The sequence below is a fragment of the Ziziphus jujuba genome, chromosome 9, assembly GCF_031755915.1.
Source record: "Ziziphus jujuba cultivar Dongzao chromosome 9, ASM3175591v1".
In the NCBI taxonomy this organism is placed as follows: Eukaryota; Viridiplantae; Streptophyta; class Magnoliopsida; order Rosales; family Rhamnaceae; genus Ziziphus; species Ziziphus jujuba.
The window spans coordinates 25853429-25880524 of NC_083387.1; the positions used below are offsets into that span (position 1 = coordinate 25853429).

General features: G+C 29.9%; 2 protein-coding genes across 3 annotated transcripts; one reads left to right on the top strand and one right to left on the bottom strand.

The window, feature by feature from the left end:
• Positions 1–14480: 14480 nt before the first annotated feature.
• LOC107409212 (protein ETHYLENE INSENSITIVE 3) lies at positions 14481–17871 on the bottom strand. The gene is made up of 2 exons (XM_048480117.2): positions 17572–17871; positions 14481–16689 (listed from the first exon to the last, which is right to left on the bottom strand). Exon 2 carries the CDS (start codon positions 16581–16583, stop codon positions 14748–14750), a length of 1836 nt encoding a protein of 611 aa, XP_048336074.1. The 5' UTR covers positions 16584–16689; positions 17572–17871; the 3' UTR covers positions 14481–14747.
• A 3944-nt stretch (positions 17872–21815) lies between these two features.
• Positions 21816–25397, top strand: LOC107427658 (protein ETHYLENE INSENSITIVE 3). Of its 2 annotated transcripts, none has more exons than XM_048480116.2 (2): positions 21816–21976; positions 22966–25397. In XM_048480116.2, the coding sequence occupies exon 2, from the start codon at positions 23123–23125 to the stop codon at positions 25007–25009; it is 1887 nt and encodes a 628-aa protein (XP_048336073.2). In that variant the 5' UTR covers positions 21816–21976; positions 22966–23122; the 3' UTR covers positions 25010–25397. The 2 variants fall into 2 exon arrangements, with proteins under 2 accessions (XP_048336073.2, XP_048336072.2); XM_048480115.2 differs by having other exon boundaries at positions 21818–21976; positions 23106–25397.
• The last annotated feature ends 1699 nt before the right edge of the window (positions 25398–27096 follow it).

A 27096-nucleotide genomic window follows, 5' to 3' on the forward strand; every position in this document is an offset into this window, starting at 1 on the left:
TATTGGCTATTCTACTGATAATGATCATTATTAAATGACATATAGCAGTTTTTGCTCATAATCGCTGTCAATTTTTGTAAACGTTTCCTCTACGGGTTTCTAAACCCAAACAGAGGATTAAAAATTAAAATTTTAGTTACGGTCAATTTAGCCGGTCCAACCACAACCAATAAAAAATGTTAGAAGTCAAATAAAAAAATGAAAACAAATAAGAGAAAAACGTCAGAAGGAATTTAAAAATTAAAAACATTAAAATAATTTTTTTATAGATAAGATTGAACCAAAGACATGAAGAGTGGATAAACTCTGAGGCTGTACCTACAGAAGTACTATATTGCATTTTTGTAATCATCTTTTATGCTATTGACTGTTATCCTAATAATTTTATTTTATTAGTTTACAATAATTTTTAAGAAATAAGAGTTTCTGTTGAATTCAAAACTTTATAATGGTATGGGTGTGAAAGAATTTACTACTGATTAATCTTACTTGCATTGTCATTAGAATATTTGAAAGCTTCTTTTCTTATATAAGTTTACTTACTCTTTTTTTTTTTTTTTTTTTTAATAATTTTCAAGGTGAAAAGAAATTTAAATATAGATTTGAGGAAGCAAAGTATTTAAGGAGGACTTGAAGGTTTTTATTATTATTATTTTTTTTTCAGTCATTAGAAATACGGAATTTGAACTAAAGATAATTGTGTAAAAAAACATATACATGAAAATTGTGTAAAAAAACATATACATGTTACTATGGCATCATAATATTTAACGAGGGTTATTTATATTCTCACTCAAATGGATAAAATCATAGGAGCAAACATTACAAGGGTGGTGATTATCTCCGATAATCCTAGTCCTAGATCATTAGAAGATGTACCTTTTGATCGTCCATGTTTTGTGATTAGCTCAAGGTTAGAAAAATGGCAGTCAAATTATAAGTACATTTTATCTGTGGTGCTTCAAATCCAATAAGTAATGGCAGCCAAATTATAGCTAGGAGAGAAAATATCTTTATACAATGATAATGTTATAATTTATGAGGCATCTTTGGCTTGGCTTGCTCACATGTTGCTGGTGTATTGCATTGCTTTTTGAAAAGCAAGTAACCCAAATAGAGTCCTGCTTTTATAACGAGCAAAACCTTTGGATAACACTTTGAAGTTTAAACCCGATTAGAGATTATGGAAACAACCTAAAATCTGCTTCTTCTCTTGATATGTGTTATGATTTAATTGATACCTATAAGAGCTAATTACATCTTAATATCTGTATTTTAGTCGGTTTGCATTTTGAATTCTCAAGTTTAAAAAGCTCCACATCTGTATTTTAGTCGGTTTGCATTTTGAATTCTCAAGTTTAAAAAGCTCTACGCAAACTTTCAATTTACGATTTATTTCATATTAGTTAATCCAGTTTTTAAATTGACTCATAAATTAACTAACAAAAAGTTTAAAAATTAAAAAAATTGATTTTTTTTCTCAATTTAAAGATGAGAAAAAAAAATTGTTTAATGTTTAATGTGAAAAATAATCAATTTTCTCAAATTTTAAAATTTTGTATTAGTCAATTCTGAAATTAACATGGGAATTGAACTAATATGAAACAAATTGTAAATTAAATTTAATACGAAATAATTAAATTTTGAAAGTTCGATGTACAATCTATTTAGCCTACTACTAAAATCTAATTAACCTTACTAGCAGAGCACTTAATCCCAAAATTATTTTTTTGTTCGTAAAATAATCCGGGATTTATGATGCAAACTCAAGAAGATTATGTAAATCCTTTTTTTCTTCTTTCTCTCTCTCTCCCTATCCCCTTCCCTTTGTACGGCATCATTCCATGAATTCGTTGAAACCATTACAAGTATGTTTGGTATGCAAGATTATATTATCTTATAGGATACATTTGGTATATAGTATTAGATTATATTGGATTGTATTGTTATAAGATGTATTGTATTGGATTGTATTAGAACATATTATATTATACATATACTGTGTTTGGTGCTGAATTGTATATAATAATACATTGTTTGGTACAACAGTATGTTATATTATATTATTTTTAATTATTTATTATTTCTTAAATTATTACTATTAGAAAAATAAATATTATAAAAATATCATGTATTTTTCTTTCCATTCTATATACTATTATAATTCATGATAATAATAAAGTTTAAGATTAAAAATATAAAATTAAATAAATGGTATCATATTGTTTAGAAAAAATAAAAAAATATACAAAAAGCTTAAAATCTACTAAATTGCAAAAAATAAAAATCAGTTTTTACAATACATATACATATATATATATATATATAGAAAAAACAAAATATTACAATATAATCAATTTAATATATATATATATACGTAATCATTTTTCTCTTTCCTAATTTCGTTTACTCTCTCTCTCTTTCTCTCTCTCTCTCTCTCTTTCTTTGCCTTCTTCACCCAAATTTCTCTGCACCATTCTTCCTTCTCTTTCTCTCATTACTAGATTACAAGGAGGGAATAAATAAAATAAAATCGGCAGCCATTAATTTGCAGCAAAATGGGTTGGAATTTCTCTTCAATTTTTTTTTTTTTTGTTTAGATTGCAAGAAGAGAGAAGATGAAGGGACGCGTTTAATCTCTCTCCAAGGTATTCTTAATTTCTGTGGTCGAATTGGAAATTTTTTTTTTTCTTTTTGATTGATTTTGACTTTTGGGAGGTGTTTGTCTCTGGGTAAATTTCCAAAGGATGAAGCAATGGGGTTGGCTCTGTGTGCATCCGTGAGAAAGGGTGGACAACACAGTCTGGCATGGATTGTCCGTCGATCCCAACGGGGACCAAGGACAAATCAGTCAAAGAGAGGATCTCAACCTTCTCGTGGCCCCTCTTCAAAGAATCATCATGTTGGCTGTGTAGTTTTTGGGAGGAGAGGCGGGATAGTTGTAGATGAGGAAGAGTTGTATTAGATAATACAAAGGAAATTGGGTGTATTAGTAATACAACGTGAGCTGTATTGAAAAATACGGAGAGGTATTATATAATCCAATACCTTCACAATCCAAATGCATCCAAACGCTGTATTATATAATACAATACAATCCAATACCCATCAATACCGTGTGCCAAACATACCCATATTGTAATAATTTACATTGTATTGTGCTATATTGTAAAAATATTATAGAACATTTGGTGCATAATTGTACTGCAATACAAATTTTTATTAAAAAATTATTTTAACAAAAAAAGACAAAATTGATTTATTATTATTATTATTATTTATAGATTTTTTTTGAAATAACTACATTATTTAAGATAGATTAAATTGATTTTTTATTATGTATATAATTATATTAAATAAATATATAAAATATTTTAACTTCGTAAAATTACAATATATTGCAAATTAGTCAGAATAGTTATGGTATACCTATACATATATAAATATACATATACACATAATTCAAGGTTCAAAAAATCGATATCGATAAAAATATTGAGAGTTTAAAATACGAAAATTTCCATGGAAATATCGAAAAATATTGAATATCGATAAAAAATTACAAAAAATGATGAAAATTTGTTTTAAAAAGTGGAAATTTTTATTAAAACTTTAGAATTAGCTTATTCAATCCATTGATTATCAAATTGATTATAAAGCTTGCTAAAATATTGAATGGATGTTATATTCTTCTTAGTTAATTGATTTATAATAAGCATTAATGCTCATAGATGAGTTATTATTAATAAAAATATATCAAAAATACATATATGATAAAATTATTTATTAACTAAAATATATAAAATGATTATTACAATTAAATTGTAGTTTATAAATATCATCTTAATATCACATAGAACTTCTGGGTGGTTGAAAATTATCGGTTTCTTCCTCATTTTGATTTTGAGATGTGGAATGTGAAAACTAGTTATAAAAAAATGTATCTCCTTGATAATTTTGCATATAATTATTAATATGCCAATCATATAAATCTTGTATTATTGGTTAACTATATGCATAACTACTACTCTCTGATGGTTGAATTTGAGATGGTAACCATGAGTTACTACTTAATGACATTCTATACATATCCATTGAATAAGGATTATGAAAATGACTTCCAACCCTCATAGATCCAAAATTCATAGAAATTGAATCTTCTTCTTGTTGTGACATCTCCATCATAGATTTTTTTTTTACGTATATAGTATTTTCCAACAGCACCGAATTCTTAACCTACATCTCTACTCCCATGATCTTCATCTTGTGTTGCATGTGTGTAATATTGTTCACCAATAAATGGGCTTAATCCAACTTCTTGACTTGGTGATTCCCTTTGCCCACTACCTCTTCTAACTTCTAATTCAAATAATTTATTGAAGTTATCTTCATCACCACTGGAGCTAGAGTGACTACTAAGAGTCTCAAATTGTGAATGTGTACCACCTGATGGAGCTAAAATACTAGTAATTCTAGTTGGCTCTCTTATAAGCCTTTGAAATGAATCACTACCACTAGAATTTACTTCTTCAGCAATCACTTTTTGAACATTTGTTCCCTCTTTTTCAGCTTGTTGAGCAATCTTTGGATCGGATTCCTAGAGTTTCAAATTTTGAATGTGTACCACTTGATGGAGCTTAAGCACTAGTAGTTCTAGTTAGCTCTCTTATAAGTCTTTGAAATGAATTACCACTATTAGAATTTACTTTTTCAATAATCACTTTTTGAATATTTATTCCCTCTTTTTCAGCTTGTTGAGCAATCTTTGAATCATGATTCCTTTCATGTTCATTCATTGGTACATTTGATTGCCCTCTTCATCATCATCTTTCATTATAGTTTCAAATATTAAGATTTCCAAGGTTCAAAAATATAATCCACAATCTTTATATTTTTGCTTTATCGATATTCAATAAATAGGTAGAACTTATTAATGTTATTCAATTCAATTTATTCTATTTTGCTTATGTCACTAAATGTCTAAAAAGCAATTAAAGGGTAAAAAAATTATCAATGAAGTTAATTTGATAAAATGTTTTACAAAATATCAATAATATTTATGAATTTTTTTAAAAAAATTAAAAAAATATTGGATAATTTCAAAATTTCAGTGGAAATTTCGGAAATTTTCATGCAAATTATAGATTTTTTAACCAAATCATTAAGGATTTGATGTAGATATTTTATGGAAATTTTAGCGAAATTTCAGAAATTTCAATGGATATTATAGAAATTATATCAATTTTCATTTCGAACTTAAATTTTATTTCGATCCCTTTAAAAAATAAAAATATCAAAAAAATATCGGATATTTTAAATCTTGACATAATCTATATATTAAAAGAAAAAAAAACAACTATTTTTTAACTCACCTACTGCCGGTTAGAGTTCTAAGAATAACAAAACATCTATTCACAACTTCAAACAAGATGTTGTTTTCTATGTTAATTATACATCAACTACATGACAAAAAGTCAAAAAGTTGTTTCTAAGAATAAGATATCATCTTTTATTTCAATATTATACTAAAATGTTTTCATAAAACAAAAACAAAAATGCTTTTACTAAAATGTAAATTATGCCATTATAATTAAGGATTTTGTATATATTTTGTCTTTTGAACTAACACATAATATAAATTATTACAAAACACAAAAAAATATAATATTAACAGCATTTCTTTACTTTCTTTAAAATGTTTCTGGTAAAATACCTTTATTTTCAGAAATTTCTAGTAGACATTTTTTTCATTTTGTACCTTTTTAAAAAAATATATATATCTATATATATATATATATATATATAAATATTTATATTGAAAAACAAATACATGATTACATCTGGGCAAGGTTTAAAATATTCGATATTTTTTCGAAATTTCTTCGATATTTCTATTTTTTGAAGGGGTCGATATAAAATTTAGGTCGACATAGAAATGGATAAAATTTCCATAATATTCATGCAAATTTTCGAAATTTCATGAAAATTTCCATGGAAATTTCCGTAAAATACTACATAAACTCCTTAATGATTTAGTTAAAAAATCTATAATTTCCATGGAAATTTCCAAAATTTCCATAAAATTTCCATGGAAATTTCAAAAATATCTATGAAATTTATTTTTCTTTTAAAAATTCATAAATATTATTGAAAAAGACAATTCATAATTTTTTAAAAAATTTATAAATTTTATTTTTCATTTTCTTTTAAGAAGAAGACAATATATCATTCAATTATATCAATCAACCAAATACTCTCCATGAATTTCTTATACCATGGGGTATCTTACAATAGTATTATATAGTTTTAAAATTAAAAAAATTTTTTTTTTTGTTAGAGAATCTTAGTACATTATTATATAGTTTTAAAAAAATATTTTTATGCTAGAGAAAAAATATTTTTATGTTAGAAAATCTTAGTACATTATTATAGAGTTTTGAAATTAAAAAATATTCTTCATAAATGTATGTTTGACCATTGCTTGGGTACTTTTTTGTTTCCATATATTACACTTGCTTGTCCACTTTCTTGTTTTTGCATAATTTCACGTATCTTTTATATTAGTACATCATTATATAGTTTTGAAATTAAAAAAATATTCTTCATAAATGTGTGTTTGACCATTGCTTGGATACTTTCTTGTCTTTATATATTACACTTGCTTATTCACTCTCTTATCTTTGCATAATTTCACGTGTCTTTTATATTAGTACATTATTATGTAGTTTTGAAATTAAAAAATATTCTTCATAAATGTGTGTTTGACCATTGCTTGGGCATTTTCTTGTCTCTATATACTACACTTGGTTGTCTACTCTCTTGTCTTTGCATAATTTCACGTGTCTTTTATATTTTACCAGAGCCAATACATATTCTTCATGAGTCATGAGTGTCCTTTTGATTATAAAATATTCCATGGAAAAAAAAATTCACATTATTATTTTATTTAAAGAGCAAGTTTGATGCTTTGTTCTTAACATTTTTTCTGATACATATTTTCGGTTCTCACCAAATTTCAAGTTCTTTCATACAATTTCTTTGGATATCCTTTTTACAGGTTAGTTTCTTTATCTTAAAAAAAAAAAAGAGGTTTATATTTACTTTTATACTTTAAGATCTAAATTCTTTAATTCACTTGTATTATTGTTATTTGAATTATTAATTGTAAGCTAATTAATTATATATTAACATATGTATCTATCTCTATATATATATGGTGAAAATGTAACATGTATATATGTATATATATATATATATATATATATATATTTATATGTAGTAATCATAAATGATTAGATTTACAAACCCAAATTTAATATATACCTTAAACTTAATGTATGATGTGTGATTGAAAATATAATTGTTTTTTCTTATTGGATAAAAAGCATAACTTAAAAAACCCACTTTGTCATTTAATTTTTTCATGTTGTCTTCTACGTAAGCAAAACTTCATAATATAATATGTTAAAACTTATAAACAATAAATAAAAACTTGATTAGAAAATAAATCTTATACATATATATATGTCGGCTAGAATATACATTGTTAAAGTATATTAAATTTGCCTAAATATATTGGTTATTTCTTTTTTTTTCTTTGAAAATATTGGTTATTTCTTTATGTAGTGTTTTGTCCCTTTTCCAATTGTAAACATCTATACTCAAGGCATTGGAGATCTGTAAAGAATCATTTTCGTACCAGGTACATTCATTAAAAACGAATTATTTAATTTCAAAGATCTTGATTTTTTTGTTATACTAAATCATTTTTCATAGTTATAAGAAAATATTTTAATCAAATATCTCTATCTAATTCCAATTAAAAATTCAAATATATATATATATATATATATATATATATATATATATATTTATAGACAAATATTAAAATTGTTATTGTTACTATTACTGTTACTCTTATTATTATTATTATAGGATAATGGCTAGTGGAGGAAGCAAACGTGATCCTGCATGGGAACATGGTTTTCCAATTGAAGGTAATAAAAGTGGAACAATATGCAAATATTGTAATCACGTGATGAAGAGTGGTGGAGTAACACGATTAAAATACCACCTTAGTGGTATTGATCCTTCACACAATGCACAACCTTGTGGTCAAGTGCCTTCTGAAATTAAAAAATTCATAATAGATTTGTTAAAAGGAAAATAATAACGTAAGATCAAAAAAGCAAATAGAATGGAAGAGATTCATTCAGATTTACGAGTACAACTGCATGCTGAAACATATGATGTGGATGATGAGGATGATGATGACATAGCATATCCACCTGGAATGGATCCATATGAGAAAAATAATTATCGAGAGGCAATTCGTGCTTCTAAACAATCAGAGTGGGAAAGAAGTCATCTCCACAAAGTTCGATATCAAGCTAAAGAAGGCGAATCTAGCAGTCGTGCTAAACCTGCAGTACAACGAACACAGAGTCTTAAAGATCCACAATCAAGATTTGTTGCACCAAGCTTATACAAGTCCTCTCAAGCAAAACAAAAAAATATAAAAAAAAAATTTTTCTGGAGGAAAAATAAAAGAAGGTATGGGAAGAATAATAAGTAAATTTTTTATTTATGAAAATTTACCAGCAAATAAAGCATCATCCCATTATTTCAAGAATTTGGTAGCAGGATGCCAAGAAGGAGGGCCAGGTATAGAACCTCCAACCCTTATGAGATCAACATAAAATATTTGGATATGGAGTATGAGGAGATAAAAGACCATGTAAACAAAATGAAAGCGAAGTGGGAAACCTATGGTTGTACAATCATGTGTGATGGATGGACGGATCCCACCAGGATGTCTATTATTAATTTCATGGTTTACTCAAAAGGAAGCACAGTTTTTCTAAAATCTATTGATGCTTCAAATCAAATAAAGTATTATAAATACATATATGAGCAATTGAAGAAAATAATTCTGGAAGTTAGGAAGAAAAATGTGGTACAAATTGTAACAAATAATGGCTCTGCATTTGTTAAAGCTAGGAAGAAATTGATGGGAGATTACAATTTGTACTGGACTCCATGTGCAGCACATTGCATTGATCTCATGTTTGAAGATATTGGGAAGAATAAGAATGTGGCTATTGTGATCAAGCAAGCTAGAGCAATCACAACTTACATCTACAATCATAATTGGTTGCTAGCAAAGATACGTGAAACTTGCAAAGGTGACATCATTCGTCCGGGACTTACACAATTTGCCACAAATTATCTTGCGCTTGATAGCTTGGTCGAAAAGAAAGCAGGACTTAAGCAACTATTCACATCTACTGATTGGACTAATCATAATTATAGTGCTTCAAAAGAAGGCCAAACAGTGGAAAATATAGTACTTAATCATACTTTTTGGGATCAAGCACATAAGGTGTGTCAATTATTTAAGCCTTTATATAAGTTTTTACGTATTGTTGACACCGAGGTTTATCCAACAATGGGAGCAGTGTATGAGTTGATGCAAATTGTTAAAGAGGAACTTGACAAAATGCATGGTGCAAAGTGGATATTAAAGATTATCAATAATAGGTGGGATAAAACCTTAAAGCATCCATTACGTGCAGCAGGTATAAGCTCATAGTCAATTTATATAAAATATGTTAGACTTTTATTTTTTTGTTAATATAAAATACTTTATATCTTTCATTATTTATCTCTAATTAAACTAAAATATATATTTTTTCCCCCTTTTATATAGCTTATTATTTAAATCCTCAATATCAAATAGACCTGGGGTTGGAGAAGATTCTAACCTTATAAAGGCTGTACACGATGTCTATGCTACATTGGATCCTAAATCAGCCACAATTAGCCAGTTTGGAAAGGAGGTATAATGATGATAATTTATTAACAAAATATATTTTAAGGGTTTATAACTTTATTTTATTTTACAGCTTACATACTTCAAGGATACAAGGAAAGGATTTGCAAGACCAACAGCAATTGCTTCTAGAAAAGAGATGTCTCCTGGTAAGTTTAAATATTGTAGTATGTGAATATCAATTGATGTAATAGTACAAATATGTAATCATATAATAATTATTTTGTAACAATTGAATGGTGGGTCATGTATGGTGATAGTGCACCTACAGTAAGAAAATTGGCATTGAAAGTTTTGTCACAAACAGCATTATCCTCTGCCTGTGAAAGAAATTGGAGCACTTTTGCACTAATACATACAAAACAAAGAAATAGACTAGCATATAGTAGAATTGAAAAACTAGTCTATTGTTATTATAATATGAAACTCAAGTTGAGGGATATGGAAGCTGAAGAAGAAAATCATTAAGACTTGGATCCAACAATAATATTTGAAACTATAATTGAAGATGATGATGAAGAGGGCAACCAAATATACCAATGGATTAGAGATGTTCATTTAGATGATCATGAGGGGAATCATGATTCAAAGATTGCTTAACAAGTTGAAAAAGAAGGGATAAATGTTCAAAAAGTGATTGCTGAAGAAGTAAATTCTAGTAGTGATGATTCATTTCAAAAGCTTATGAGAGAGCCAACTAGAACTACTAGTGCTTCAGCTCCATCAGGTGGTATACATTCACAATTTGAGACTCTTAGTAGTCACTCTAGCTCCAGTGGTGATGAAGATAACTTCAATAAATTATCTGAATTAGAAGGTAGAAGAGGTAGGGGCCAAAGAGAATCACTAAGTCAAGAAGTTGGATTAAGCCCATTTACTGGTGAACAATATTACACACATGCAAAACAGGATGAAGATCATGGGAGTAGAGATGCAGATCAAGGATTCAGTGCTGTTGGAAAAGACCATACACGTAAAGGGAAATCTATGATGGAGATGTCACAACAAGAAGAAGATTCAATTTCTATGAATTTTGGATCTATGGGGGTTGGAAGTCATTTTCATAACCCTTATCCAATGAATAATTATGGAATGTCATCAAGGAGCAACTTATTGGTATCATCTCAAACTCAACCATCAGAGAGTAGTAGTTATACACATAGTCAACCAATAATGCAAGATCCATATGGTTGGCATATTAATAATTATATGCAAAACTATCATGAAAATACATCTTTTTATAACTACTTCTCACATTCCACATCTCAAAATCAAAATGAGGAAGAAACCGATGATTTTCAACCACTCAGAAGTTCTATGTGGTATTAAGATGACATTTATGAACTATAATGTAATTGTAATAATCGTTTTATATATTTTAGTTAATAAATAATTTTATCATATATGTATTTTTTGATATATTTTTATCAATAATAATTCATCTATGGTTATTAATGTTTAATTGTTCATTATAAATCAATTCACTAAGAAGAATATAACATCCATTCAATATTTTAGTAAGTTTTATAATCAATTTGATAATTGATGAATTAAATAAGCTAATTCTAAACTTTCCATAAAAATTTCCATCTTTTAAAAAAAATTTCCATTGTTTTTTATAATTTTTTATTGATATTCGATATTTTCCGATATTTCTATGAAAATTTCTGTATTTTGAATTTTGATATATCCGTTGGCATCGATATTTTGAACCTTACATCTGGGTGAAACGCTAACAATAAAAGTACAACATCGCGCCTCTTCCATTTTTTTTTTTTTTTTTTTTTTTTGGTGTGGTTGAAATCACGCCTTTTCTATTTGTTCAAAGAAAGAACAGAAACATTCTTATTTAATTACAAAAGACAACCAAAAAAAAAAAAAACAATGTTAATGAACTTGAAAATTAACTATTATATAGAATTTTCTTCTTAATGGACAAAATGTTAAATAGACTAATAAAACAAATTTGAAAAGCCAATAAGAAATATTTTATATTAATATCATTAGATGCACTCGTAAAATATTTTTTACCATGTAGCCCATTCAAGTTTCCAAAAACATCACGAATACAAGAATACCCATTAAATTGCTAAACAAGCTCTTTTAATTCTTTTAGTATTAAGAATGCATATCTCATATGTATAATATGAACATAAATATTTACAAATCTCATGGCATTTCCATCAAAATCGAAGCTTAATTAAAAAGTCGATTTAGATGTAACTAAACTTTTAATTAAATTTATTTTGCCAAAACACATTATGAAAAAAAAAAAATTTAAAACATAAATGCGTTTTGTGTAAAAAAATCTAAAACAGTAGACAGATGATAACATATTTACCAAAAAAAAAAAAAATGGAGAACATCAATATATATTCAAGGAAAAAAGATCGAAGAGATCACAGCACATGTTAGATCCACCATTAATCTAAATCCAGAAAATCAAACAGACCATTGAATTTGGCCAAAAACAATTGCACAGAAAACCACAATGTACAGCGTGTAATTCTCCCAAAATGGATGCAAAAGCAGACCACAAACTCTAGCTTCGAATAACTGCTCCAAAATGAAATGGGAATGGTTTTAGATTCCAACAGAAGACTACATGCATAATCAAAGAATAGTTATGATGTTAAACTTCTTATAAATATGCATGAAAGCAATAACTCATATATAGTTTGAATTCTAACTGTATCAAAATATAAACATTTATTGATTAACCATATTTTTCAGTAGCAAAAAATAAATTATATTATATGACTAATTAAGCCACACATAAAATGAAAAGCCATACTTCTATCTATATGTTCTTTAACTATATAAAGTGAACAAGCAAATTTTAACTTTGACAAACTCCAATTTGCACCTTACACCTCAGGTCATCAAATTATATTGGTGGCAAGTAATGAGCATGTTTAATATACAAGTATCAATATGGTGTATTATGAAGACCTCCCAAGGACATTTGGTACTAATAGGTTCATACTATAAGTAAGAGAAATAATGTTAAATGATCATTCAATCAAAGAGAAAAGAAAAGGAAAAAATTAATAAATAAATAAAGTGTGTAAATGCAAATTTTTGTGTTTCTCTTTGGCTAAAGAGCCTAAACTCAGCATTTTTGTTGTACGTGAAAATCCATGTTCTTCCAAAATACTAAAAAGGGAATCTATGATGCAAAGTGGTGCACACCTTTCACTTTGCTATAAAACTCAATTCACCTATTCTTTATTTTATCGGATTAGAATCAACTCATTTAGTTTGGCTTCTATATTTTGGCAAAATTCTATTATACAGAGCTTAGTTATGCATGGTTAAGATTGCTTTGAAACACAAAGATACTACCATTTACACCAGGTTTTTATGCCAAAACATTCTTTAAACAGTTCCCAGTTTCATAAGAACAGAAAAAACCAAAAGCCTGAATTACAATTTTTGTTTTACGCAAGGGACTTCCTCCTTAAACCATGTTTTTTTACTTTCTTCTCCTTCTAAAAGAGATTTTGACTTTGCCATATAAAAAAATAGTTTCTAGGAAAAACAATTCAAGGACAACAAGAATAAATTCTCCTTGGAGAACAGAATTAAAAACAGAGCATCTCATCAAACACAGAGAAAAGATCCTTAATGCTAAGGATAATAAAGAGTCTAAATTACATCAACAACAATACAGATCAAAACATACTTTGCAAACCATAACAAGAAATCTATGAGATTTACTTTACACCCCTGCCCTTCCTTTCTAGATGTCACCCAAAAAACACAAAGAGAAAAAGGGTTCACTTACAACCATAGTAAACTTGGGAAGAACCATTGAGAAAAGCTACTTAATTTTAGTGTAAAATAAAATAGATTGAAGAAATTCTTAAATCAGAAGAAAAAAATCTGGAAAATGTTATTCAAGATGAAAATGGAAAAATTACGATCCATAAACAAAGCGAAAGCCATGTCTAGTATAGGAAAGAAAAAAACCAAAAAAAAAAAAAAAAAAAAAAAAAAAGACAAAATTAAACCAGATACCGACCTGATCAGCACTGTAAACCCAGATTGAGAGAGAAACAAATCAAATCGTAGAGAAAACCCTTCTTATAGTGAATAACCTGACCAAGAAAATCGAAAAGCATTACAACCACAAATATTAGGGACAAAAACGAAAGTGAGGGGAAAAGTCATGAGAAGAAAAGCACCAGATGCCATTTCTTTGTCAACAGTTAGCCTGGGGGAGCACAACGTTTGGGAAACCTTGAGACACCTACATTGGCTAAACTGCAAAAACATTCTGAGAAGGATACCGGTTTATTTATATAGAGAATGAATCAAACTTGGAAGCCAAGAAAGATAATACTTGTAACAAGTGGCTTATGAGGTAGTCTACTATGACAGTAAAAGATTAGCAACTTTTCAAGGGTAAATGATGCCTCAAACTGGAACATGTTTTGACCCTCAAATTACAGACTAGTACAAGAATGTCACTGAGGGTTATAAAATGTATAGAATATTACAAGAATGTCACTGAAGATTATAAATGTAACCCACATCGGCTCTTTTAGTATAGTTATAAATATTTGACCCTCTATCAAATTAGAAAGTATAACAGTTTCTGTTAACATAAACATCATTAAAAATAATAATTAAAAAGGAGGAAAAATAACCTAACTTATTTATATAACATACATAAAATTAACAAACAACAGTGTAGCTTGTAAGACCCTCATCACACATCCATTATTTGATGAAGCTAAGGCCTTTTTTTTCTAACCTTAATTCTAAAAATCATATAAGAATACAAGTGAAAGGTAGAAAAACTAACAACAGATCCAGCCAAGTTCAACTTGATCAAGCAGAATCAAGGAGTCTCTTAACTCTATAAAAAAACAACTTCACAGACAAGAGGGGATACATTTAAGCGCTTTCATTAGTACCACAACGAAACATCCTGCTGCTGTTTCTCCATTGCAAGAGCAGGAAGATCTTCTTTGTAATCGAACGTGGACAAGTCGAATGGAGATCCAAACATCAACTGGAAGTTGCCATTGCCGTTGCTGTTGCAGTTGTTGTGGTTACCCTCAAATGGAGGATTCAAAGCCTTAAAACGGCCAAATAGACCTTCATCTTGAGAAAAGACCTGGTGATTCCCCTCCAATCCAACTCCTTGACTGCGGAAATACTCTTCTTGTTGATGCTGAAACTTTGGCTGCTGAGTTTGATTCTGATTTTCAATGGGAGCACTGCCGGGACTTACATTCTTATTTCCTTGAACATTGCTCTCATATGTGGACATTAGGTCAGTTATCATTTTTTGCCCATCTTCAGGGACACCAAGTCCACATAGATCAAAGGACGGTGTGCCGGAGTTAACTGGTGGGGGAACTGGCTTGGTTTGACCAAAGGATTGAGGGTATATGATAGGTTTAACATCATGATGGAAATTTGATGCTCCAAACTCCGAAGAACAGCTTCTGTAAGGGCAAGTCAATTGATGATTGTCCCTGGAAGTCCTGTCAAGAAAACCAAGATGTAGTTCACTGTAAGGACACTGAAGAAACTCACAGGTGTAAATTTTCTGATCCATCATCATGTTTAAATCACTGGTTGGCTTCCGTTTCCTTATGAAATCTATGTTACTGATAACCTCTCCCTTAATTGGATAAGGTGTCTGATGAAGAGAAAGCCCTTCCCTCATTCTCTCAATCCCAAATTTGGATGAACTAAACTTGTCAGGTTTGCACTCCTGCACGTCAAAGCTCCGCTCATCTTCAGCCCCTTCAACATCATACTCGCTGCAATCATTAATCACCAAAGATCCACTCCCCACAGCCGAGGAGAGAGTGGGGCAAGAATCAGGATAAAGCTCACGCGCCAAGGCCTCCTCCTGGTTAATGATGGCTAGCCAGGTAGCACTCTCCTTGGCCGTCATCTTATCTTGCAAACACTTTGATTGCCTAACAAGTTTCCGGATCTTAGCAATATCAGGAGATATGTGCTTGATAACAGCCGTGAGAACACCTACTTTCCATGCTTTTTTCAAATCATGAGGCTTCTTATAAGGTGGAGGTTCTTGATCCTTTGGCAAACCCAGCTGAGGCCACCAACCCTCATTTCCTGTAGGCCACCATGGTGGAGGCACACCTTTCTCCAAGGGAAATCGCCTCTGAGGAGGGTCACAGTGTTGCATCAGGGCAGATAGCAGAGAACCAAGGGTGGTGTCTTGGAGCTCTTGCAAGGTCCTTGGGGTTGGACCAATTGAGTTACAGCCATCATGCTGACCAGGAATTAAATTATCAGCTTGGTATTTGGCTATGGCAGCCGGGCCATTACGATCAAACCTGACTTTATCTTTCCACCATTCTCGAAGATTGTCAGATGCCCCAGTAACCGGTTTTCCCTTCTCCGGAATAATACCATAAACGAAGCCTTGAGCTTTGCAAACTTCCATCATCTTCAACATGTATTTCAAGATCCCATCTTGAGCCCTTGACATTTTCTTCCTCCTTGCCTGTTCTTGGGACTGTCGTTGCTTTGCAATTTCAATCCCATCCTTACCCTTACTTTGTTCTTTGAGACGTTTGAGGCGCATTTTGTCCCTCCACATCCTCCTCTCAAGCTCGTCTACATCTATCTCCTCATCACTATAATCATCCTCACCAGTGGCCTCCGGTTCAGCCTGTTGGACAGCTATTTCTCCCGCTTGATGGGCAGATAAGAAATCCAGATCACCACAGAGTCCCATCTCATCGAACATCATCATCATTCCCACAACAATAAACAAAGGATTTGACAATCTCAGAGCACAATATACAGATAAATGGGAATGATTTTATTTTATTTTATTTTTTCTTTTTACCTACAAAAAACAACTACGACAGAAAAAACAAAAATCCATTAGAGATCAAATAATTTCAACGTTTATGAGAGTATATAATCAAAGATCAAACAGTTTCAGATTTATTAACGACAATTAATAATTAAAATAGTAACACAGATAAACAATCACTTGCTCCATGGTTATAAGTAAAAGGCCGTCTGTTTCACTATAGTGCCCATAACATGCCTTTTTGGTTACTGAATAACTCCTTCCGAATTAGCATAAATGACCAGCAAAATAACATAAATTTCTCCCAGGTTTGAGCACAAAGATCCATCAACAACAAAGAAAAACACCAAATAATAAAATTGTACTTAATTTAGAATACGCATAAGAAAAAAATTGATTCGTTTACAGTACATACACATGCCCAGACAGATATGCTATATATATTAACACCAGCAAATTCAATTTTAAACCAGACAACCACATATCATCCGAGACTCATATCTCGTCTTGTAAAACATGAACGTTGGACCCTCAAGAAGAATTTAGCAAACCCACCGAATTTTCCAGATATTGTTTAAAAGTTTGAAAGAAATTTGGAGACAAGTCCAACTGATCTAAAGCCAGTTCCGATCCAAGGGAACTCAATCACCATAAGAATTATAGAAAACTCAATCACCATAAGATTATCATAGAGCATGCCCAAAAGTTACAATTATGCTAAAAACACACATCAACTGACAGAAAGGTTCAATCTTTACCCGATCAATCAGAGATAAAAAAAACAGTAAATAAGTAAAACAAACAACAACAAGAAGAAAAAACATAATTAAAACCCAAAAACTAGAAGCAGATGAAGAATCAGCAAAAACCCAAGTACCAAATCCAAAAAAATAAAAAAATGGAAAAACAATATTTATCCACTTACTTGAAGAAACTCAGAAATGGGTCCTCCTCCCCCAATAGCTTAAAAGTCAATACTGAAAGATGAAGTTTTCTGAGAAAGAGAAAAAGAAAGTGGAAGACATTATCTTCTTGTTTTTTTATTGAGAGAGAGAGAGAAAGGGAGAGATGGGTGGGCTGTCCTTGGTGAATAAAATAAAATAGACTTCCAAAATTGAGGAAAAAGGTGAGGACTTTGAGCTTTTAGTGATGAATAATATATATATATACACACACACACACAGACACATATAAACACACGCTATATTATTTATTGTGTATATAAGAAATGAAAGGGTCAGAGGGTAAATCGAATCTATCCAGGTCGTGGCTTTTGTAATGGCAGTTTTTATTTATTTATTTATGTAGTAGTTATTTATTTATTCTTGTGCAGTGTTTAAAAGACAAAACCAAGCGTGAGGACCGTGTCTAATCGTCTGCGTTTAGCCTTCCAAAGAAGGCACCTGAGATCATTAATGGAGTATATTGGCATTCATGGCCAAAGTGGGAATGCATTTACTGTTGGATAGTTTTGTGGAGGATTCGCCTTCTTCCAACTTCCAATTCATTATGTTTCCTCAATTTATTGTGAAACATTTCCACCCTTAATGTGCGATTTTTTTTTTTTTTTGGTTTTTTTAATTTTTTTTATTCATGTAGCAGCCATTTGGAAAACATGCTTAAAAAATTATGTATTTATGCTATGAATCAGAATAATTATAGTGGGTTATTTTTAAATTTGTTGCACTAGATTGTGTTTCCCTCTTGTGAATTTTTGCTTGTTTATTGTGATCAACTTTTCGTTCGTCAATTGATATTTCTATCAATTTGCTTTTCTTTCCTTTTCTTTTTATTTTTTTTTCATGGCAGTCCACTTTAAAACATTTGCATTTTATTATCAACGGTGTTATAAATAAATAAAATAAGTTTATGATACAATCAAATAATAATAAAAATGGACTTCTTCTTGAGTAATGTCACCTCTTAATTATGATATAATTTCGAATGGTCATCCTATAATAAAACTCCTTTTAATTAAAATTTAATGAAATTATCATGTAACATTTACATAAATAAATTTATGCAGACAATATAAACTTAAATTATTGACTTTTAGTATAATATAGGCTAAGAAAATGAAAAAGAAGAAAACATAAATTATTTCCATTTATGGTTTTGAGTCCCCTTTCCAATCCTCCTTAAAATTATTATTTTGAACATATTTTGTCTATATTGACTATCTAAATACACATTAAATGATCAATTTAACTAAATTCTAAACAAAATGATTGAAACAATTTTCATTTTTTCGTAAATCCAAATATAAAATTACTTCGAAAGCAGTAGTTCTAAGAAGCCAGGATGAATTTGGACTCATCATTTCATTCTTATTTTCTAATTTATTTCTCATCTCTGTTTTAAAAAAAAAAAATAGAACAAAGATGAGAGATCTCGGCGGAAAAATAGATTCTTTGTTTCCCACTCATTTATTTACCGATTAGATATTTTTATAAAAGAAAAGAGAAGAAAAAACAGAGATATTTTTTATACAAATAGATTTTTTGTTTCCTACTCATTTATCTACCGGTTAGATATTTTTATAAAATAAAAAGAAAAAGAAAAAAATATATATAGTTTTTATACAATTATCAGTACGTTTTTATAAAGATATGATATGATGAAACTTCAAACTGGAAATGAGTTTTTATGTGACTCCTATGTATATAAATAAAAGATACAATTTAGAGTAAATTGATGCAAGAGAGCATATAGATTTTTGTAATATTTATGCTATCTAGTAATTAATAATTATTATGCAAGATATTTAGATAATAACGTCTCTTTGATTCAAAATAAATTATATGGAAAATAAATCTTGCAACAAATTTATCATGTACAGATAGTAAGGGAACTATATATATTAATACTTAACTATAATAGTCTAACTCATTTAATAATATCCAGGGTTTTATTTTTAATGTATCTTGAATAATTGTAGGGATTTAAAATGCAAAAATAAATTGAAAAATGAAATATTAATTCTATTTTTATAAGGACTTCATATTCAATGCAGTCGAAGACAACTGGTTAATCATACAATATTATGATATATATCTTACATTTATTAAAAAAATACTATACTATGTCTTGCACGTTTTATGGGTGTACTATAAAATTTATGTTGAACCTTTAATTATAATAAAGTAATCATTTATTAGAATGATTTTTTATTGATTTTTGCTAATATTTTTATTTTGTTTTTTTGATGAGTAGTTTTTTTATTTTTTATTTTGTTGATATAGAAAATGGAGCGCAAATTCCACCTTGATATATACATTTATGTGCAAAAATAAAATTAATTTCTTATTTTTGTAAATTTTGGAAAGTCATTGTATTTTCATACATTTTTGTTACTTATGGTATATTTTTCATTCCATGCATTTACATTCATTCCATATTTAAAGAAAAAACTAAATTTGTTTACTCTTTTTCTTTTTGCAATACTAAATTTGTTTACCTAAAAGGATGAAATTTCAAAACAAACATACAAATAAATAATCTACTATACCCTCTCTAAAAGTTTTGGAAATATATAATGTCAAAACTTTTAAATTAGAAAGAAAAGCTAAGTAAAATTTTTTTTAAAAGTTTGAAGGTCTAAATAACAAAATGATTCAGGAAAACTATCATATTTTTTACTATCATATTTTTGATAAAAAAGAAAACTATTATTTAGAGTAATTATGTTGTTACAACGGATTAACTGATACAAATAGAAAATGATTCAAATTTGAAATACTTCAATTTAATTAATTCTAAAATGAAATTAATTAACGTTATTCCTAAGTATAATAGGTCAAGTACGATTAAACTATTCCAACCCCCCAAAAAAAGAAAAAGAAAAAAGAATGATTAAATTATTTTATTTTTCATGAAAAAAATATTAAATTATTTAATTTTAAAATTCATTAGAGGACCATGAAGTAATGGCCTACGCAACTGGAACAAGAAGAAATCGCCTCCGCCTCCTATTTATATATGCTTTATTCCCCATCTTTTTAAATTTAGCATCCTACTAAAAGTGAGATTTAATTTCAACAAGATATATATGTATATATATATATATATATATATTTTTTTTTTTGTTTCATAGAATAAAAGATCAAAAATCAAATGTTAGGTTTTGTCACATAAATATATTTAGGAAAAAAATGTTTTAGAAAATATTTGATTAATAAATTATGTGTCATTTTTGTTTGTAAGTTTATGAAAATAATTGCAACTAAAATGTAAATTGAATAAAAAATTTTGATAAACACATCAAAATTTTGTAATTATTGCACATAAAAAATTTGTAATTATTGCAAGAATATCCTGTTTCTACTGTTATGATTATATTATAAGAGCATATTTTCATATGAATATTTGGAGACAGTAAAATCCCCTTCAACGGTGAAAAGTTGGTCACACACTGAACCTTTAAGAGCAATTAGTTTGAATGAGGAAATTCTCTCTAAGAATTTTTGTCAAACTAAATATATTGTCATTACCATCAATTCCATATGTAAATGATCGATTGCCATTGGATAGCATCTCTAATAGTGTTTTTTTTTTTTTAAATATAATCATAGAGAATATTTATTTTATTTTTTTTTCTCTTTGCTTTGAAAAGAAAATTCTTAAATACAGATAACAAAATAACAAATACACTTTTCGAATCTTATTGCTGTATTACTTTTAATATAGGTGCAAAATTATACAAAGTGAATTGTGGAACTTTCTTTAGAATCAAATGATTGTTTTATTCTTTTATTTAAAAAAAATGATTGTTTTATTACTATTATTATTATTATTCACACACACAAAAAAAAAAAAAAAGAATGATTGGTTTTATTATAGAACAAAGAGAAGGATTAGAGAAGCAAATACCCCACTTTTGCTTTTACTTGTATATTTACAAAACAAAAAACGCTCAAAACATTTTTATGCATATACACTTTACATTTAAAAATAAAATAAAAACACCCCTCTAAATTTCATTTGTATTGCAGTATCATTCCTTTGTTTATGCGAAATTCCTAACATAAGTCTACAAAAGAGAAAATTACTAGATTCACCAAAAAAAGAAAAAATTACCATGCAGACCAAAATATAATTTTTTTTTAATAAAAAAACATAGATAATGGACCGCCCACCCGTCCAACTCTCTCTCTCTCTCTCTCTCTCTCTCTCGTGCAATAAAAGAGACTAGAAGATAATGTTCCCCACTCTCTCTTAAATCTCTCTCTCTCTCTCTCTCTCTGTGTGAAAGCTTTCGTCTCTCGGGATTGACTTCCTTTGAGATACTGGGTTTTGGGAGAGAAAACCCATTTCTAAATTTCTTTCTTCAGGTAAACTTATGCAAAATTGGAAATTCTTATCTTTTTCCTTTTTCATTTGTTTTTTTTTTTTGGTTACTTTGAGTTTTTTGTTTGCCCGGTTGGTTTTGTGGTCTGATTTGCTTTATGCTTTTTCTGGGTTTGGTTTTGTTTTGCTGTTTGTTTGTGGATTTTTGGTGTTTTTCTCAAACTCTGAGCGATATGTAAAAGCTTTAACCTTTTTCCTGTCAGTTGATGTATGTTCAATAGCATCTTTGCTGAGTTTTGGGACTTGAGTTTTAAGTTTTATGGGAACAAAACTGGGTTTGTATCAGATGGACTTTTCTCCAACTTACTTCTACAGTTTGTAAACAAATTCAAAGGAAAAGTTGGTGGATTTCTTTATTCTTCCTCTTTCTATTTTTTTCCTCAAATTTCACAGCTACAAAGTTTGTCTGTCTTTATCTGTTCTATCATGAGATCTGAGTTTTAGATAATATGATTATGGGGAAGGGAATTCTATATGCTGATGTCAATATTGTTTCCACCATAATGAATTAAAAAAAAAAAAAAAACACATATAAAAATATATCTGTATATACGTGTATGCTTTCTGGAAATGATATGATTCTGTTTTTCAAACATGTTCCAAATGATTTCCAATTTTTTGTGTGGGGTACTTGATCTATTTTCGATTATTATAAAATTAACCCTGCATCTATGAGAAGTTTGACACCGATCTGTTGATGGGGAAAGAATTTACTTTCTTCTTGGTTTGTATTGGAAAATTTACTAAGAAGTCAATATTGATTCAAACCAGCTTGTTTTTGGTTCAATAATGTTTGAACCGACCTTTATACTTTTCTTGTCATAGTTCTTGTGTGACAATTGAATGTTTATTTTGACGATTAGATGCACTTATTGATGTGGAAACTTTTTGATCTCTGATTAGAACACTTGATAACCTTCATATTGTTTGATATTGACCGGATTTCTGTGCTGGTGTTTTTATGTGTTTACAGGTGAAAACCCCTGCAAATTAAGTTGTTCTTATTCGTATCTGTATATAGTGCTTTGACATAGTCAAAGCATAGTGTAATCTGAGATTGAAGGTTTATAGTTCCATCCTTTTCAACATTTGTTTGAATTTTGAATTTATTAGGTGATTTCTTTTGGGAAATGATGATGATGTTCGATGAGATGGGATTCTGTGGTGATATGGATTTCTTATGCCCTCCTCAAGGGGGAGAAATAGCTATCCAGCAGGCTGAACCAGAAGCCACCGTAGAGGATGATTATACAGATGAGGAGATAGATGTTGACGAGCTTGAGAGAAGGGTGTGGAGGTACAAAATGCGTATAAAACGTTTCAAAGAACAGAACAAGGGTAAGGATGGAATTGATATTGCAAAGCAGCGACAGTCCCAGGAACAGGCCAGGAGGAAGAAGATGTCAAGGGCTCAAGATGGGATCTTGAAATACATGTTGAAGATGATGGAAGTTTGCAAAGCCCAAGGCTTTGTCTATGGTATTATTCCTGAGAAGGGAAAACCAGTGACTGGGGCATCTGATAATCTTCGTGAATGGTGGAAAGATAAAGTGAGGTTTGATCGTAATGGCCCGGCTGCCATAGCCAAATACCAAGCTGATAATTCAATTCCTGGCCGGAATGATGGCTGCAACTCAATTGGTCCTACTCCTCACACCTTGCAAGAGCTGCAAGACACCACCCTTGGGTCTCTCCTATCAGCCCTCATGCAACATTGTGACCCACCTCAGAGGAGGTTTCCACTTGAGAAAGGTGTCCCTCCACCATGGTGGCCAGCTGGAACAGAGGAGTGGTGGCCTCAGCTGGGTTTGCCAAAGGATCAAGGGCCTCCACCTTATAAGAAACCTCATGACTTGAAGAAAGCATGGAAGGTGGGTGTTCTTACAGCTGTGATTAAGCATATGTCCCCTGATATTGCCAAGATTCGAAAGCTTGTCAGGCAATCAAAGTGTTTGCAAGACAAGATGACAGCTAAGGAGAGTGCTACCTGGCTTGCCATAATCAACCAGGAGGAGGCCTTGGCTCGTGAGCTTTATCCTGATTCTTGCCCTCCTCTTTCCTCTGCTGGAGGAGGTGGGTCTTTGGTTATCAATGATTGCAGCGAATATGATGTTGAAGGGGCTGAAGATGAACCAAACATTGATGTGCATGAGCTTAATCCTGAAAATCTTGGTTCCAATTTTGGGATGGATAGAATGAGGGAAGGGTTATCTGTTCATCAATCACCTTATCTGGTCAAGGGTGAAGTTATCAGCAACATAGATTTCATTAGAAAGCGGAAGCCTAATGGTGATCTAAACATGATGATGGATCAAAAGATTTACACATGTGAGCATCTTCAGTGTCCTTACAGTGAGCTGCGTCTTGGTTTTCATGATAGGATTTCCAGGGACAATCATCAATTGACTTGCCCTTACAGAAGCAACTCTTCAGATTTTGGATCATCAAATTTCCATGTTCACGAGGTTAAACCAGTTATTTTCCCTCAATCCTTCAGTCAACCCAAACCGGTTACGCCACCAGTTAAATCCGTCTCGCCATCCTTCGATCTGTCACGACTTGGCGTTCCAGAAGATGGCCAGAAAATGATAAGCGAGCTAATGTCAATCTATGATAACAGTGTCCAAGGCGCTAAGATTGTTACTCCCAGCAATGCCATCAGCGAAAATCAGAATCACGCTCAGCCCAAATTTCATCATCAACAGGAAGAGTATTTCCACGGTCAAGGAGTTGGATTGGAAGGAAATTTTTTCGAAGAATCCAACATGCAAAGTAACCATCAAGTCTTTTCTCGAGAAGAAGGTCAATTTGACCGGTTTAAAGCTTTGAATTCCCCTTTTGAGGCCAACCACAACCACAACCTCAGCAACAGCAACAACAACAATAACAACAACAACAACAACAACTTTCAGTTGATATTAGAATCTCCTTTCGATCTGTCATCTTTCGATTACAAAGAGGATCTACAAGGTATAGCAATGGAGAAACAGCAGGATGTTTCTATGTGGTACCATTGAAGTGGTTTAAATGAACACCCTCTTTGGTCCATGAAGTCTTTTTTTTTTTTTTTTTTTTTTTTTCCTAAGAGTTAAAAGACACCGTGGTCCTTGTTCAAGTTAAACTTAGCTGGAAGTATCTTTTAGATCTGATATCTTCCTTTCACTTTGTATTCTTGTATGTGTAGAATTAAAATGTCAGAAAAAAAGAAAAAAAAAAGAAAAAAAAAAGAAAGGGGGTCCTTAGGTGATCAAAATGTATGTGGTAATGAGGGTCCCATAAAAACTACCCTGTTGTTTACTGATTATATGTAGCCGTGTCATATAAATAAGTTAGGATTTTTCTTTTTTTGGCTCTAAAAGGATTGTCTTTTTTTGAATGAATCTTGCGTGCTCATCTTTTCTTCTATCTTGACCAAGTACAGATATTAGCTTGCCAAGTTGAACTACACTTCCATTATTATATTTATGGTGGGTCCATTCAAAGATGGCTTCCCTTTATTTCTTTATTTTTTTGTTGGTAGCTTGCGGTCAATGTTATGCAACCAGCTGGCCACATCTCTGGCTTCTTCTTAAAGTTCTTGAGAGACTAATCCTTTTATTGACCCACAAAGTTGAAAATTCTAGAACAACATTTTATTTTTTCACAACGTGCATCCATTTTATTCACTGTAGAAAGTAAAAGAATCACTTTGACTGGGGAAAAAATTCGCATCTAATAGAACGACCATTGGCCGTGTGTTTCGTTTATGCATTATGATTCCAAAATGAATAAACTAGCTATGTCTATTGTTCGACATGTAAGTAAACAAGTTGATTGTTTTTCCGATGGAGGACCTAAAACAAAAAAAAATCTAATAATAATAATAATAATAATAATCTGTGCCCGTTTTAAGTGAAAGCACCAAGATAAAACGAAAAAAACAAAAAAACAAAAAAGTGGGGTTTTAAAATTTCAACTTTAAAAAAATAGGCACATGTTTTGAAGAATACGGTTCTATCAAATAATTAAGAATTAGTTGACAAATGAGAATATAATATTGGTAGCTGTTGAGTGACAGTTAAGTGTTGCTAGAATGAAGTGTGAATGAATATTGTAGCCTCATTTCTTAGATGTTAATTAATATCCTCCCGATCAATTGGTTAAGATCAACTTCGAATAATTTAATTACATAACCGAGTTATTAGCATTAATTAAATTTACGTTTATGTTAATAGGATAATGTAATATGACATGATCAATTTTAATTAATAATCAATTGAGTAATTATCCCAAACTCTTGATCATGAAATGTATTTATATACATATATCACATGAAGTCTATATTTCAGTTTCATATAATTAACACATGTTCTCAAGAAAAGTTATAATTATTTTTTATTTTGCTGTCTAACAAATTTAAATATAATTTATGAACCAAACATGTTTTTCTATCAATTATTTCAAGATTTTATTAAACCACTTTCATGTTGATTAAATAAATTATTTTTAATTTTTATTCTCGTATGATATAGTAAACAAGTTCTCATTATTTTTAGGTTTTGCGCGCACAGTTTTAAAACTCTATGCCATACCCATTTTCATATTTTGGTAAATTATCAAAATACCATATTATTTTATGAATTCAATGAAAATTGTGAAATAGCTTTTATAGACACATTGCAGCTTAAAAGTTTCCATGAATATATCTCTGTATATATATATATATATATATTATTTTCTCCATAATCCTTTTTTAATGGATCCGCTGAAAACTTTGATCAATGATTTCGATACTTGTGGTCGAATCTATGCCAGCATAAGATTCGGTAGTTCCAATGATAAAAAATTAAAAAATTGCACCAAGTTCAATTTAATTTATTAATTTTTGAAAATTACAATTAGTTTTTTTTTAAGGGGAATAAATTATATTATTTTAAAAGAGTTAATAAAATAATAGAAAAGATAAATAATAACTATTTGAAACCTAAAAAAAAAAAATTAATGATAATTTTGAAATAGAAAACCCAATTGTATTTAAGTTAAATTTTTTAAAAAAAGGGATGAAAGTAATCCTAAATAATTTGGTTGTGAAGAGTTATTCTTTTAAACATAAGATTTCGATTCC